Raw genomic sequence first — 17690 nt, 5'->3', positions numbered from 1 at the left:
GAGGCATATCATTCTATAGACTTGGAATAGTATGAATGTCTGAATTTAGTATATGACCCAGAAGAAATAGTTTAGAAAACTATTTGTATCCTCAATAGTATGAAAGAAAACCTGGACTCTGGAACAGGTAAGAAAGCCACTAGAATAAAACACACTGAGAAGGAATGACAAGGGTGAAAAGAAACCTGAGGAAAATAAGAAAGAATTTCAAAGAAATTCGTATTGTAACAGCAGAAGTAAGTTTCAAACTGGAGGTTGCAAAAGGCAAAAAATTCATGTGACAAAAGATAAATCTGAGTCTCTCATAGGCATACAGAGGAAAAGGAAAGTTTATCTTAGAAATCCTACCACAGCTGATATTAGAAAATCTGCTACTATAATACACCAAGTGAGAAGACGAAAGAAGAAAACACAAATGAACCACTCCACAAATTCCCAGAACGCATTAGCTCAATTTATTAACCATTCATGGGCTGTAGGTGCAAGCTAAACACTTGCCTAGCATGTGTAAAGCTGTGGGTTTGATCCCCACAACTATCAAAAAAGTATTTAAAAAATTTTTGTAGTTGCAGATGGACAGCATGCCTTTATTTTATTTGTTTATTTTTATGTGGTACTGAGGATAGAACCCAGTGCCTCACTCATGCTGGGCAAGCGCTCTGCCAGTGAGCTATAGCCCCAGCCCTTCAAAAAAAAAGTATTCTTTAAAAAATTTGATAATTTAAGGTAATTACTTAATATTAGAACATCTAATCTAAACCAACCATCTGAGTCAAATAATGTGAAACACTAACAATACTTCCATTAAAAGCAGAAGCAAGAAAAGGATCCCTGCCAGTACTATTATTATTTAAGATTATACCAGAAGGTCTGGCCAAATTCAATGAGGCTTAAGGCAAAAAGGAAAAAAAAATGTTCCCTAAAAGGAGACAAAGTTATCATATAGGATTTGATGATTACTTTTCAAAATAATTCAACCCCTCTGCCCTTTAGAGTTCGGGAAAGGAAGGGGGCACGGGGTAATAAACGATGGTGGAATGTGATGATCATTATTATCCAAAGTACAGGTATGAAGACACGAATTGGTGTAAATATACTATGTATACAACCAGAGATATGAAAAATTGGGCTCTATATGTGTAATAAGAATTGTAATGCATTCTGCTGTCATATATAAATTAAAAAAAAAAAACAATTCAAGGGAAAAAGCTGAAAAGCTATTAGAAATAAGCATGGTAGCCAAATATAAAACAAACATACAACATCAAAACCTTTCTTATGAAAAAAAAAAAAACTTTCTTACGCACCAGTAATAATTACTTGGGAAATATAATAAATGATATCACAAAGTACAAACTGCCCAGGAATGATGTTGGTGAGAAATATGTGGGAAACACACACAATATCTCTCTCTCTCTCTCTCTCTCTCTCTCTCTCTCTCTCTCTCTCTCACACACACACACACACACACACACACACACACAAAACTGAAGAACATAAAAGAAAAGTACATGAAAAAATAAATCATGTCTCTTCCTGAATGGAGAGACTCAATGTTGTAACTATGCCAATGAACTCCAGTCAAAATCCTAATAGGATTTAGGGGAGCACCTGAAAAACATTTTTAAGTTCATTAAATGGTTGATACTACCTAAGAAAAACCTGTAGGTAAAGTGGTAGATTTAAGAGATGGCAGAGAATTTGGCCTACCATTTGTTGCAAAAATAAGAATATAAAGCTGGTTGCAACCCCAACAGAGAGATCAACAGAATAGTAGAAGTCTCTATAATAAATCCTAGCATATGTAAAGATTTATACTACAAGTGAAATAGTGATAATCATAGATAAACAGTTATTCAGTGGTGCACAAATAAATGACTAGGGGGAAATATAAGCTATATCCCTACTTCATGCTGTTCACAGAATGAATTTTAGGTGGATTTACAAATTGAGTATTTAAAAAAAAACATTTTAAATTAAATTCTCTAATCTTAAAATGGGAAATATTTTCAAGTAAAAACCATTGTAAGAAATTAAGATAGTTTGAGGGGGTTTGTAGATCAATAAATTTCACCAAAAAATGCAAAACTAACATACATAAAATGAATCATTAGAACATTCATTAAGAGGCAATGTAGGAAAAACATTCATTACAAAAGTCATAGAGGATTTATACATTTATACATGTAAAATTCATCCAAATCAACAAGAAAAATACTCCAATATAAAACTGAGAATATGAATTAACCATCTAGAGAATAAAATATATAAATGGCAAAATAAAAAAAATAGGTATGATGGCACATGCTTGTAATCCCAGTTACTTAGGAGTCTGAGGCAAAAGGATCATAAGTTTGAGGTCAGCCTCAGTATATCAACAAGACCCTGTCTCAAGATAAAAAATGAAAAAAAAAAAGGAGTGGGGGAGATGTATCAGTGGTAGAGCACCCCTGAGTTCAATCCCCAGTACTGTAAGTAAAATAAAATGACTACATATGAATAATAAATATGCATATGTTTGAAATTTTCTATAATGAAATTTAAAAGAACTAAGGAAAAGAGCATAGAGAAGAGAGAAGATACAAGTATGTGTGAGAGAGCTAAGGGAATTCTTGGCTCTCCTCTCCCTTGAATTTTCATAAACAAATCTTACTTATTAAGAACTGGTCTGGCAAGCTGATTCATATAATGGGACTGGATAGGTTCTCTAAAAGTCAATGAGACAGATAACTTTTACCAAACTTGGAAGTAGAACAGTGAGTTCAAAATTATCTCTAAGAATATATAGTCATCCCTCATTATACTTAGGGGACTGGTTCCAGGACCTATTGCAGATGCCAAATCCACGGATGCTCAAGTTTCTTATATAAAATGGTGTAGCTTTTGCATATCACCTATGCACACCCTGCTGCAAGGTACACTAAATCTTTTCTAGATCAATTAAAATATCTGATATAATATACAAACTATCTAAATAGTCGTTATATACTACTGTTTAGGGGATAATGACAAGAAAATATTCAAAACAGATGAATATTTTTTTCAAATATCTGCAAGCTGCAGATGACTGGATCTGTGGATGCAGAATTCACAGATATGAAGGGCTGACTGCATTGGTTTTACTAGGAATTGAGTAATAGAAAGAATTTTGTGGTTAGATGTTGAAAGTATTGGTGGATTGTTCTTCAGGAAAGAGCCATTTAAGTCATCCAAATGACTAAAAAGAAAATGGCTTAGATTCAAAGAGACACAGAACGGCATTGCATGTACAGACACAATTCAACAAATAATTCTGGTGCTGCTATATGAGCACTCACAAAGAGGAGTCAGGAAACAGGAAAAGGAAGACTGATGTGGTGGTGGGCTGCATAGAAACCCCTCCCAATTTTAGCTGCATATCTTGGATGCATGGTTTAAGCTGAGGCAGCCTTTCCAGCATCAGGCTACAACAAGAGAACTTAGCAAGTCATGTTTCAACTAATGTAACATAAATGAAACAGCCTAGGACAAAGCCAGAACACTGGAAAACTGTCATTCCACCTTGTCAAATGTACCACGGATAGTGGAAGGAGACAGTCATCATTATACAAAATACCTGTATGAAGATGTGAATTTGGTGTCAACATACCTTATATACAAACAGAGATATGATAAATTGTGGTATAAAGGTGCATTAAGAATTGTAATGCAAAAAAATAAGAAGAGAGCTCATGTATAATGGCATAATTTGGCATGAACATACTCTATATACAGAGTTATGAAAAATTGTGCTGTGAATGGATAATTATGAATGTAATGCACTCCACTATTGTCATGTATGTAAAAAATAAATTTTTAAAAATGTACCACGGGAACCCTGTAGAGAATACTGCCCCTTGCACACCCCAGAAAAGAATTGCCAGTACTATTCCTGCTTGGAGCATAAAGTTGCTACATGTATCATAATGCCTTTCCTGCAGTAACTGGGCTTGTCTCCCACAAAGAACATGCTAAACCCTGCTTTCACTGGGAAGCTGGCAAAATCATACAAGGCTGTCACAGCAAGGGACCAATACAGAAAGTAAGAGACAGTAGACAATGCTAATCAATGAGCCCACAAGATACTGGTATAGAAACCACAATAGTGGGCTAGGGATGTGGCTCAAGCGGTAGCACGCATGATGCAGCCCGGGTTGGATCCTCAGCACCACATACGAACAGATGTTGTGTCCGCCGAAAACTAAAAAATAAATAAAATATTTTAAAAATTCTCTGTCGGGCTGGGGATGTGCCTCAAGCGATGGCGCGCTCGCCTGGCATGCGTGCGGCCCGGGTTCGATCCTCAGCGCCACATGCAGGCAAAGATGTTGTGCCCGCTGAGAACTAAAAAATAAATATTGAAAAAAATTCTCTCTCTCTCTCTCTCTCTCTCTCTCTGTCACTCTTTCTCTCTGTCACTCTCTCTCACTCTCTAAAAAAAAATTCTCTGTCTCTCTCTCTCTTTCTCTTTCTTAAAAAAAAAAGACCACTTAAGACATTATCACAAAGTAACATAATAAAAGTATGAATTTCTTCCTTAAAAAAAAAAAAACACAGTAGTGCCCATCTGTGTGCACTGAGCTGTATGGAATTGTAAATAAGTTGACTTCGTGCTTTTAACCCTTTAAACAATAATAGAATAGTAGAAAATACTCACTTTAGCAACATAAGGTAGTGATTAGGAACATGGGCTCTGGAGTCAGAGAGACATTGGATCAAATCCCACAGGCACCATGCACAAGCCACTGAAACTTTCTGAGCCTCAGTTTCCTTGAACCAACTAAGGATACCATTAGTATTTCCACACAGGTTCATTGGAAGGATTAAAAGAGATGGTCCATAGTGGGTGTTTCCCACTATGCCTAGGCACACAGCAAACCTAATTATGCACCTTAATAGGAAAAGAAAAGAAATGCTGACCCTGCCACTAAGTAAGCTTGCTTTCCTGGCCCCCAACTGCTTGATTTGTAGTGTGCATAATGTATTTCCCAGCTCACAGTATCATTTAAAGGATTAGGTGAGCTAATTGAAGACAAAATACTTTGAAAACAGTAAAAATTCATATAATAATATCAGGCAGAGTTATTATTTTAAATAGGAGCTGTCTACTTTCTAAAAGGATTCTCAACTTCACAATGCATATGGTATCTCCACACAATGGAATAATATATGCCCATTAAAATGGAGTATTGTAGGGCTGGGGCTGGGGCTCTGCGGTAGAGCACTCATCTTGCACATGTGAGGCCCTGGGTTCGATCCTCAGTCCCACATAAAAATAAATAAAATAAAGTGAAGATATTGTATCCAACAAAAAAATAAGTATTTTAAAAGTGGAGTATTGTAAAAACTTTGATTCATCTTCAGGGAATTGCGCTAAGGAATTTAAAAAAGCCAATCCAAAGTTGCATACTGTATGATTTCACGTATAATATTCAAAAAATAACAAAATTACAAAGATGAAGTGTTTTCTGGGGTCAGGAATAGAGTATAGGTAAGATGGTGGTAGGTGTGGCTATTAAAGAACAATAGGACAGATCCTCATGGTAACATAACTGTTCTACAATAACAAATTGTAATAATGTTGATATTCTAGCTGTGATACTAGACTATAGTTTTGTAAAAGGTTACCATTGGAGGAAACTACGTAAGGGTTACGTGAGATTTCTCTGTATTTGCTTTTACAATTGCATCTATATTATATTATATTATATTATATTATATTATATTATATTATATATAATGGTATATATAATATATATTATAGTCTTCATATATAATAAAAATCACATATTAATATCAAAATTCAAAGTTTGATTTTAAAATGATGTTAAGAGTTTGAAATAAAACAAGGAAAAACACATCAGTGAGTAAACAAAGGAGAATAGAAAATTATGATTAAATACAAAAAGTAATCTGGGTGCCATGGCACAGGCCTGTCATGCCAGCTACTCAGGAGGCTGAGGCAGGAGGATCACAAATTCAAGGCCAGCCTGGGAAACTTAGTAAGACCATGTCTCAAAGTAAAATACAAAGGGTTGGGGATGTAGCTTAGTAGGAGAAAGTGTGGAAGGTGGTCCCCAGTGCTGCAAAGCAGAAAGGACATAAAGGAATAAATACCCATTTAGAGAATAGGGGAAAAGTAGGAAAAGGGAATTGATGAAGACAAAAACCAAATATTAAAAAATAAATTACGGTAAAAAGGATAAACAGATCCAAAACCTGATTCTATGCAGTGACCAAAAAATCAAAAGGGGCTTACCAACTGTTTAAAATATAGAAGAAAGAACATGAAAATAGATAAGATTAAGTCCAAGAAAGAAGACAGAACTACAGATGAAGAGAGAGTTCTAAAATTATAAGATGCTAAACACTTAAATAAAAATTTTAAATTTTAAATTTAAGAAATTTGAAAACTTAAAAGAAATAGATCATATCCTAACAAAATACAAATGGCCAAAACAGAGACAAAATGATTTAAATAGATTATCACAGAAAACACTGGAAAGGTGATTATGGGTCGAGAGAACCAAGAACAAACAGGCTTCACAGGTGAATTTCGTCTGACCTTTAAAGAACACATAATTTCTTCCTTCTGTCTTTTCTTTTTCCGCAGTACAAGGGATTGAACCCAGGATTGCTCAACCAATGAGCCACATCTTCAGCCCCAGGGTCTCAAACTTGTGATCCTCCTGCCTCAGCCTCCTTAGTTGCTTAGTACAGGCATATGCCTCTGTGCCTGGCTAATGGACACATACTTTCTAAGGGTTAATAAAGTATTATAGACCAGAGAGAAAGAAAAAGCACTCAGTTGTACATTTTACATAATCACAATAACTTAATCCTCAAAATCTGATGAAAAGAATACAAAAAAAATGACTCCAATCTCACTCATGTTTACTGAAGCAAGGTTCTAAATAAAATATTAACTCTGGCAATGTATCAAAATAATAATGCACTATGAACAGTAGGTTCATTTTAGTAACAGAAGAGTAGTTCAAAACAAGAAAATCCATTAACATAATTCATTGTATCAACAAGTTCAATGACGGCAGGGAGTGTAGCTCAGTGATAAAGCATTTGCTTAGCATGTGCAAGACCCTAGGTTCCATCCCCAGCACTGCAAAAACAAACAACAAAAAACTTAAATGAAAAACAAAACCAGCATGATCAACAGATGTTAAGAAAGCATTTGATAAAATACAGAAATAATTCCCTTCTTTAAATAATATCTTCAGTAAATAAATAAATATAATAAAATAATAAACACCAACAGCAAATATGGAGAAACACAGAAAATATCTCAATTTATAATCACTTTTAGGCAGACTAGTCTACCAGCACCTTTTTTTAAAAATTAGCTCTTTGAGTTTCATATAAATGCAACAAGAAAATGAAATAACTTAAAACCACTGGAAAGAAAAAATTAAAACTTTAGCAGAACAAAAAAATTTGGTAACATAAAACATAAGATAAATATTTTGAAATTAATAATATTTTTCTATTTTAGAAGGAAGCACTTGGAAAGGGGAAAAATATTACATGCATAACAGAGAAAACAGCTGTTCTTGAGGAATAAATGAATCAACAAAGGCTTAGATTAGATAAGAAGAAAAGGACAGATCTAACTGAAAGATATAAAACAAGATCTGAATAGATGAAAATACTATTTCTTAGATTAAAATAACAATATAATAAAAAACTAAATTATACATTTAATGTAATTATGTTTAGAATCCTAATAGGGTTGGTGGGTAGTGGCTAAAATGATCTTAAAATGTTTATTTAGGACAAAGTGCCAAAGAATAGCCAAAAATATTTTAAGTTAATGCAATCAAATCACTGTGACTTTGATTAAAATAAAACACAGATAAATAGTGCAGGGTGCAGTGGTGCATATCTTTAATTCCAGTGACTAGAAAGGCTGAGGCAGGGGGATTGCAAGTTCAAGGTCAGCCTCATCAACTTAGAGAGACCCTCAGCAACTTAGCAAGATCCTGTCTCAAAATAAAAAATAAAAAGGACTAGAGATGTAGTTCAGTTGTGAAGTGTCCCTGGATTCGATGCCCAATACAAAAAAAAAAAAAAAAAAAAAAAAAAGAAAGAAAGAAAGAAAGAAAAGAAAAGAAAAAAAGTCAAATAAATAAAATGGAATAGAAAGTCAATAAATAGACCCTAGTATATAAAGCATTTAATGATTGACAAAGATGGCTATTCGGTTTACAGAGTAGGAGTTAATATATTATTCTTGCACAGCTGCTTTCCATCTTTGATAAAACAATCTTAAACATGCCTAGAAATCCAGAAGTTATAAAGAGAATCATCTTTGGATATGAAAAAAATGTAAAAAAAAATTATATGTGGGCTAAAGTTATGGCTCAGTGGTAGAGCACTTATCTATTACATGTGAGGCCCTGGGTTCAATCCTCAGCACCACATAAAAAATAAATGAATAAAATAAAGCTATAAAAAGTTACATCATTTAAAGAAATTATATAGCTATATCCATGAGCAAACAATAATGACAGATAAAAGGTCAGCACCTAAAATGTAAAGGACATCTCACCAATTGAGGAAAATATAAATAATCCATAGGAAAATGGGCAGATGATATGAATAGAGAATTCAAAGAATAAGTTTAATTGAACAATAAAAAAGAAATGAGTATACTGAAATTCATTAGTAGCCAAGGAAATACATTCATTAGGTTGTCCTATTATAAAAGAATCATAACACCTATTGTTTACAGAGATAGAGAAAATAATAATCTCATATATTAGAAACAAAAACAAAAATTAAAGTATAACAGCCTGATTTGTAAATCAATATGGCATCATCTGTTAACAAACATATTTATATATAAACATTCGTATATATCCATCTACAAGTTTAAATCAACAGTATATAAGGCCACATGCATAATGTTTATTTCACCATGGATTTTAGCAGCAGAAATCTGAAAAGAAAGTAAATGTTCATTAATAAGGGAATGACTAGATAAATTATTATTTCTGTGAAATAATTTGCAGCTTTATAAAAGAATAAGATCTTAAATATGATATGTCAAGAGCTTTGTAATGTTTGGAACAACCAATAAAAAAAATAACAACAAAAAAAAAGAATAAGATCTATACTGATAGGCTTTGATAGATTTCATGAGATATTATTGAGTGGAAAAAGATATGTTACGGTATATATAAGACTCTAACTGTAAGATGAACAATGAACAACAACAAAAATATACCACAACCTACAAAATTATGAGTGTATGCATGTGTGCGTGTGTGTGTGTGTGTGTGTGTGTTCCTATGTCCATGAAGAAGAACATAAAAGAATGCATATTGCTTTGGAAATTATGGTGTGGAAAGATAGAGATAGAAGCCAATCACAAAAAGGAAAAGAACAGAACCACCATAAAAAATAAATCCAGAAATCATATTATGTATATTCATACATGTGCATAAATCTATAAATAAATTTTAAATTAAATTTAGAAAAGATACAATAAAAACCTCAATGTACAATTTGACCTCTGCTTATTAAAAAGGAAGGGAATAACCAAAATTATCTTTTGAGAGTAAGATTGGGGTGATGGTTATTTAGTTCTTTATGTGTCTGTATTTTCTATGATATAACTTATTTCTTTCATCATAATGAAATAATAATAATAAATGTGACTTTAAAAACATTACACAGAATAATTGAGATCATTTTGGAAAATCAAGGAGAGGGTGACAGGGTTAAATCCCCTATCCCTTAGAAGCTGTCCAAGTACCAAATATCTAAAATCAGCATCCATTACCCCTTACCCAGCAGAAAGTTACTCACCTAAGGCAAGAGACTAAGTGGCTATTTCAAAGAGCTATTTGAAGCAGCAAATGGGGTATTTTTTCCCCTACCTAACACTTTAATGACTTAAGTAAATCAGAAAGCCATTTACACCACTCTCAATTATCCAAGGATCTGCCAAGCTCTTTACTTCTTGTTCCCTTCCTCTGGCTTGAGGCCATTTCACTGCTCACGAATAGCTCCGAAATGGGGGCCAGGGAAGGGCAAAAGAGATGAAATTAATTCAGTTGATTCAGCTTCTCATTAGCAACTCCAATAAAAGGTTTGATAGGTGAGATGGTCACAATTCATGGTTAAAAGGAGGGTTCCAGGACTCTAGATAATTTCATTAAGTAAACTTGCCTTTAGAGAAACAAGATTTGCTTGCAATATACTTTAATAGATTTGATTCTTGCTATTTTTAAGAGTTAGGACTTGTATTAAGGTGATATTTTTCTCTCATTTTAACTTTCATTTGAAAATAAAACTCATAACCAAATTATATTGTTACATTGTATGCATGTATTAATATTGAACAACAAATCCCACAATTATGTACAACTATAATGCATCCATAAAAAATGTGGAGAAAAACTCATAAAACAAGAACTGTGTCCTTCAATATAAAGCAACACTTTCTCAGTTGAGTAGATGGATCATACTGCAAAAGAATTTCAGGGGAAAGATGCTATCTGGCCACCAGAACACTATTAAGAATAAATTAAGGAGGGCAAAAACTTCCAAGGAAACAAGCCTTGGCCATACAACCTGTCATACCTTCTTTTTTTCATATTTTTATGGTGCATTTACAGTTATATACAATGGTGGGATTCATTGTTACATATTTAAGTTTATACACAATGTAACACTTGGAATTTTGCCAATATCATCCTTCAATATTTCCCCTTTTCCTACCTTCCTCCTTCACCTGGTCCCTTTCCTCTACTCTACTGATCTCCCTTTAATTTTTATGATCCCACTACCATCTTTCTTTTCCTGTTTTTTTTCCAGAAGAAAATATCCCTATGGTAGGTACTACTATCCATTTTACAGAAGATCAAATAGACTCAGAGGCTTGCTCAAGAACATAGAGCTATAAATAAGGAAGCCCATCCAACCCTAGCCTGTGTGCTTAACTGCTGAAGCCCTTCTTTCAATCACTGCAGGAAACTGTACACTCCATATTTATCATGTACAGGAAACTCAGGTCTGTAATCTTGGGTAGGGGATTATATTTGATTTTTTCTGTTTTTCCTATGTCTTTACATCTTACAAGACAGAGAAACCAAATAAAGGAAAACAAGTCACATATCCCTTGTGCCTTGTCTCTACAGTAATAGTAGCTCTTACTTCATTCATCACATTTACATAAATATGAGGCACTGTTGTTGAGTCCTTTTTATGGATCAATCCATTCACCCTTACAGCAATTCAAGGATGCAGTCTTATTATCATCTCCATTTTTCAGAAAGGCAAATGAGGCTCACAGAGGTTATGGGATTTCAGCATCCCAGATTCCATGCTCTTTTTTTGGTACTAGGGATTAATCCAGGGGAACTCTACTACTGAGTTATATCCCCAGTTGTCATACATTTTTGACACTTTCTATTGGCTAGAAAGGATTTATCAGAGCTAAAACCACATGACAACATAGAGCATTTTCCTGATTCCATGGACCCTTCCAGACTTTTCTTCCTTGGAGAAACCCAGAGATAAAGTAGTATAAGCCAAGGTGTTTACAGCATATCATCCTTTGTTATCAAATAGACAAAACAGACTGAAGAGCAATGGCAATAAAGCAAAAAACAATTTTCTCTTACTTGAAGACCACGATAGCTCCCGGACTTGGAGGACAGGCCAGGAGGAAGATCTGCAATTGAAGAATTAAGAATGGTTAGCAAGAGAAATGCTAGACACAGTAAGATGGTGTCACTTTTATAATACAAAAAAATAACCAAAGTGCTAACATATACAAAAAATATAATAAAAAAATTAAAAAGGTATAATTTTATGTTTTGATGTATGAATTAAAAAATAAATGTAAAAAATTTAAAAGGCAAGAAGGTGGTTTTCCAAAGTCCATGTTTGTGTTTACACACACATACACATGTGTGTGCAAATGTGTGAGAGAGAATGTGTGTCTATGTGAGAAAGTGACAAGACTCAATTCTTCAATGCTTTAACTTCAATGACACAAGTAGTCAGTCTTAGAAGCTTTTAACCCAGGGCATGTAAAAATAGATTCTGAGCATGAAACATGCACACATATGCCATCTGGTTTGCCTCCCGTGGGGGAAAGTGGGTTTATCAATACCCAGCACTGCCAAATTTAGCAATAAAATACAGGACGCCAAGTTAAATTTGAATTCCTGATAAACAATGAATAATGTTTTAGTAAATGTTGGTCTTCAATATTACATTGAACACTTATACTAAAACATTGCTCACTGTTTATCTGGAATTTGGATTTAACTTGAGTATCCTCTATTTTCTGTGGCAACCCTATCAAAATACCACCCCCAGGTTCCAAAACTCCCTCTGATTTGATTCTTTTGTTTCTAAGCATGCCTAGATGATTTTTACTCTTTCATTCTCCTCTCAGGTGAAACCAAACTAAAAGAATCTTGTACTTCTAAGACACCAATCAGTTCCCTGCTACTTGGTGTGATCTAAACCTGGATTACAACCTTTGAAAACCCACAGCCCTTTGACTTTTCACCTATGTGTCAATAACTCAAATGTTTCATGAAGAGATTTAAAAAAAATCTGCTGCAAAACTTGCTGTTGAACATGCAAATCCCTGAGTTCTCCCATTAAGTATTCTGATTGCACAAGTCTGGGACCTCAGGAATCTGCATATTTAATAAAAGCTCCAGGAGCTCAACCTCTGCTATAAGCTCTAAATGCTGCATGTTTGATCTTGGACTGAATTATGATGGGTGCAAGACATTATGCAGAACTAAGAGGGAGACAAAAGAATGAAACTCATATTTGTGAAGTTCCTTTACCTACAGGGATTCAAAGGTGATATTTAGGAAATCACTAATATGTGTCCTTATCTTGTTAAGAGCTCTGATGAATGTGTATTATTTGCATTATGGACTTGTTGGATTTGTCATGTGTATGTTTTTTAACATTTCCTTCTCTCAGGGTCTACATTTAGAAAAAAAGGGTTCTATAAGGAAAATTATTAAGGAAACACACCTGCTTGGCAGCTTGAATGTCTGCCAAGAAGAAGAAAAAGGATGGAAGAGAAGGGGTCTTAAAAAGAACAGGACCCAGAGTCCATCACCTGCACAATACCTTATCAAAGAACCCCTCCAACGAAAAAGCCATCAAGAGAGAATGTGCCTTTCCCCCTGTGGATCAATTTGATTAAAAGTACAAAGCCAAGGATAATTACAGGTCTACAATCCTTTAATGGCAAATCCAAAAAGCTCTCAAAATGAAAATTTGGTTGTTTTTTTTTTTTTTTTCAAATCGGAGATGGTAGCAAAACATGACTTGAATGGAGGTGATGCTATTTTCCCTTATTTATTTCCACCTCACATGGTAAACAGTCATATTTTCCATAAAAATAATAATTTGATTGTAGAGTGCTGTTTCAGGGCTCCCTGAAAATATATAACAAATATTCTACCTTGCATAGTACTGACTTTGTAAATTTCAAAGGATTCTGATTTTTTAAATATATCTGTCCTTCCTAGTTTGGGATAAGGATTGTAGACTTGGAATTTTCATTATGCAAACATTACCTTATTCCCACTCCCTAGCCCACCCCCTTAGAAGCAGTGCAAGAAAGAAATAAAGCTGGTATTCTTTACCCCTGATCCAGCAGTAAAGTTACTCACCTTAGGCAAAGGACCAAGTTGAAGGCTGCACATAGTTACCCAGCATCAGGCCCATCAAAGGCTACACTCTGAAGCTAAGGTATACTGAGGAGACAGGGACCCCAGCTACCTTGGAAAGGTCCTTAGTACTTCTGGAATCTCTAAAGAGCCAAGCCTTCCTGAGCTTGTGGAATACCCCCAGAAACTTCCAAAATGCTAAACAGAGAAGTAAAAATGTGACACTGAGTCTCACAGTTAAGTCTTACTTTTCTATACCCACAGGTAAGGTGGGCTAAGCAGATTCTTGGGGACCAATTTCCCTCCATTTGGTTGGTTCTCATTTTCCCTTTGCCAGATGTCCAGAAATATACTACAGGGAATAAGCCTCCAGTTCCAACCCAGTTGGTTGTCCTATTATCCTCCATCAGTCACAAAGCTAACTTCTTTAGAGGCAGCTAATCTAGTCTTGCTTCTAAATGAGGTTTCCAGTAGTTACTTTCATGCGCCCAAGTCATTCTAATCAGCACTTTGGCCTTTCTTCATTGCCTGTTTATTCCCATCACCAAGATGAAGAGTACGATCTTTAAATCAGATACAGAAGAGTGGATCTGAAAAAGAATCCCAAAATCATCATATTCTATTTTCAGTGATCTTAAGACCTCCTTTAGCAACTTCAAAATTTATGATATTGAACCTCTTGGCTCTATCATGCTAGGGTCACATCTATAGTCACTATTAGCCAACGGAGCCTTGTGAAAATAACATTTTAATTTAGAAGCCCAAAGTACCCCAGCCCTTGCCTGATTATCCCTGCCTTCTTCCTTGGTTGGTTTCTAATCACCTCCAAATTTTAGTAGCATGTGTTTGAGACTAGAAGACTGAAAACTAAACTATCCCTTGAGATACAATAAAGTAGGAAGAGAGGGCACTTTTTGGTGCAAACAAGGAAGATGAGCATGACTCTGAGCCTATCCCAGCTCCAACTAGCTACTCTATATTCATGCTAAAATCTGTCCAGCTCAGCCCATGAATTAAAGGGCATGAGCAGGGAGCCTACAAAGAACCGCCACTTCCCCATTGCCTGGTAGGTAGGCAGGGCTGTATTATTAAACCCCGTGTTACAAATGAAGACACTGAGGGAGAGTTCTGACAAACCTTCAGATGATACCCCTCTATACCCTAACTTCAAGTTTAATGCCCTTTCCACCTAACGTCTGACAGACCAGGTCAGGGGTTATTTTTTTTTAGACTCTAGCCCAGTTCCTTGACCACATGGGGCTCAGGGACTCACCCCAATGACTCAAGCCTATGCCACCAGACAGTTCCCAAGATCTATACTCTACACTATAAGACATCCCCAAATACAAACTGAACAAGACAGCAAGTCACATTTATGCAGATGAGTTTCAGAGTTCAGCATTTGGCAAAAGCAGGCTCATTATCATGCCAATCTGCCTCATACCCGGTCTTATAGGTGCTTGTAATTCTTAAATCCTTATGAAACTTAAGTCTTTGGGGCTGATTTTCCCCCAGAAAATTCCACAGGTTCCATTCAATACCATACTCCTTTAGCTTCTCCAGGAAAGGTCCTCATAGTGCTCTGAGGTTCTCCTGCCTCAAAACCTGTGAATGCAGCTAGTTCCTAAGCACCCAATCTAGCCACCAGATGCTGTCTCAGTTCATCCTCCACCTCTGAACTGCTATGGCTCTAGGTTTTCACCTCTCCTACCCAACCTCTCAGCCTTCATTTTTCCTGCTTGCTATTACTATCCCCAGTCATATGAGTTCACTGTCATCATAGTTCAGTTTCCCATCAGCTTGTTCATTATCCCAACACCAGACTGAACATATCGCAATTTTCATAGCACCTGAATAAGAGAAAGCTTTTGTTCAGAGGAGAAAGTGCTGGTACTAGGAGAAATGTAATTGGAAAGAGGGCCCAGTAAGCACAGATCATCCTCAATGTGGGGTTAGCCAGGTTAAGCAGTGAAGGGACATGAAGGAACTAAATGAAAAGGAAATAAAGTGACATCTAAAGAAGAGTATTATTTAGCCTAGCCCACAACCTCCTCAGGCTCAGTCCTTTCAGCACCAGTACTTCTATTCTACCTCCTATGTGGGCACCCAGTTATCTGGGTGTTCCTAAAGACAAGTACATATGATCTTACCCTCCAAAAGAAAGATTAATTCTTTGGGCTGCCCAAAATCTGTCCTAAGGCTTTTTTTCCCTAATGTTCAGATGTTTGGGCCCACATTATCTCCCTCAGGACCACTACAATAATCTCTTCACTAGTCTCCAACCTCCAGGCACACTGCTACAAGAAGGATCTGTCTAAAATGTGGCTTTGATCTGCCATTTTAAATCCTTCCATGGCTTACCAGTCCCTACAGAAAAAGTTCAGGATCCTATGTGCAGCAGACAAGGCCTTCTTTGTTCCCGGTTCCACCTATTTTCCCAGCATGGCAGTCTTATGCATGATGCCAAACTGCATCCTGAATGTACTTCATGTTTATCAATATGCTTCTATGACCTCATTTCTGATAGCTTCATTTTATTCAATTATATGGATATGCAACAATTTATCTAACCAATATCTTCCTTTTGCACATGTAAGTTAGGTCTACATTTTTAGTTCCTATAGTATCTCCTTAGTCCACATTCACAGGAGACTTTACTGTTCTTCAAATGAAATACCACTGTCCCTTGGTATCTGTGGGGGATTTGCTTCAAGATCCCTGTAAATATCAAAATGAAAGTATACTCAAGTCCATTCTACAAAATGAAACAGTATTTACCTATCAGTATTTACCTATCAGTATTTACCTATGCTCATCCTCCTGCATATTTAAATTCTTCCTAGATTACTTATAATACCTAATATAATGTAAATGCTATATAATTACATACTATATTGTTTAGAGGATAATGACAAGAAAACATCTATATATGTTAAGTACAGACACAATTATGTTCTTTGTATATTTTCCCTCAGCAATTGACTGAATCCCTGGATGTGGAACCCAAGGACATGGCTGTGTATTGTTTTAAGGCCTTTGGCCCTATCATGCTAAACTTCATACTAGAAAAGTTACTTGAATTGATACTCCCTCCAGGAACAAATGAGAATGTGTCTTCTGCTGCAAACTGGCTAACAGGTAATTTAAAGTGTTAATTAAAACTTTTCAAGGCAAAACATACACAGAGTTTATTGTTTTAATTTGCATGTCTCAGATTACCAGAAATATTAAACTGTTTTCTAACGTGTTTATTGGCCAGGCATATTTTTTCTTTTGGGATGTGACCATCTGTGTACTTCGTCTACAATTCAACTGATATGTTCATTGTTTACTGAGTTGTAAGAGTTATTTACATACTAATAACATTTAATACAGACTTATGACATTTATTGCAAACATTTTTCCCAAGTTGTCACTGTCATAGCTCTGCTTATGGTAGCTTTTTTCTTTATGTAGAGAACTTTTTTTGTCTTTATGTAATCAGATATATTTGTCATCTCCTTTCCATTTGGCTTAGGTCTTTGATATCACACTTTGAAAATTTTACAACCCCAGGATTATAGAGTCACCTATTATTTTCCTAATTTTAATTTTAAAATTTAAATCTCCAACATCAAGACACAGTATCGTGAGTTCTGGTTCATGATTCAACAATGGCCTTCCCACCTTTCCCCTCTTATGGCTAATTCTTATTTACCTTTCAAATGCAAAATTAAGCACTTTCTCCAGGAAATGTTCCCTAAACTCCATGGTTAAATGCTGGTCTTCAGTAATCTAGTACCTCCCTTAGTTTACCACTTTTGTCAGTGTAAGAAGGTTACAAAGAAGCTTTCCTTAAGGATTTAGATTAAGGAAAGTAAAGAGTTCCTACTTTGTAGAGTAGATTGAACCTGCTTGAATTACACCTTAGGAAGGAATGGAGTTGGCCAACCACAGTGATATGGATTAAGGAGATCCTCAAAGAGATATGGGTAATAATGTCCATGCCCAGGCTCATAA

At 35.4% G+C, this 17690-nt stretch overlaps 1 protein-coding gene across 6 annotated transcripts in view; it reads right to left on the bottom strand.

Annotated features, from left to right (window-relative positions):
• Window positions 1–17690, bottom strand: part of Tmem164 (transmembrane protein 164) — a 161845-nt gene that overhangs the window by 83301 nt on the left and 60854 nt on the right. For all 6 annotated transcript variants that reach the window (XM_077107148.1, XM_077107149.1, XM_077107145.1 and 3 more), the window contains one exon: window positions 11664–11713. In XM_077107148.1, coding sequence (XP_076963263.1) covers window positions 11664–11713 — 50 coding nt within the window. The remainder of the gene's footprint in view (window positions 1–11663; window positions 11714–17690) is intronic.

The sequence above is a fragment of the Callospermophilus lateralis genome, chromosome X (assembly GCF_048772815.1).
Source record: "Callospermophilus lateralis isolate mCalLat2 chromosome X, mCalLat2.hap1, whole genome shotgun sequence".
NCBI classification, from domain to species: Eukaryota; Metazoa; Chordata; class Mammalia; order Rodentia; family Sciuridae; genus Callospermophilus; species Callospermophilus lateralis.
This window is presented reverse-complemented; position numbering and strand designations above follow the sequence as displayed.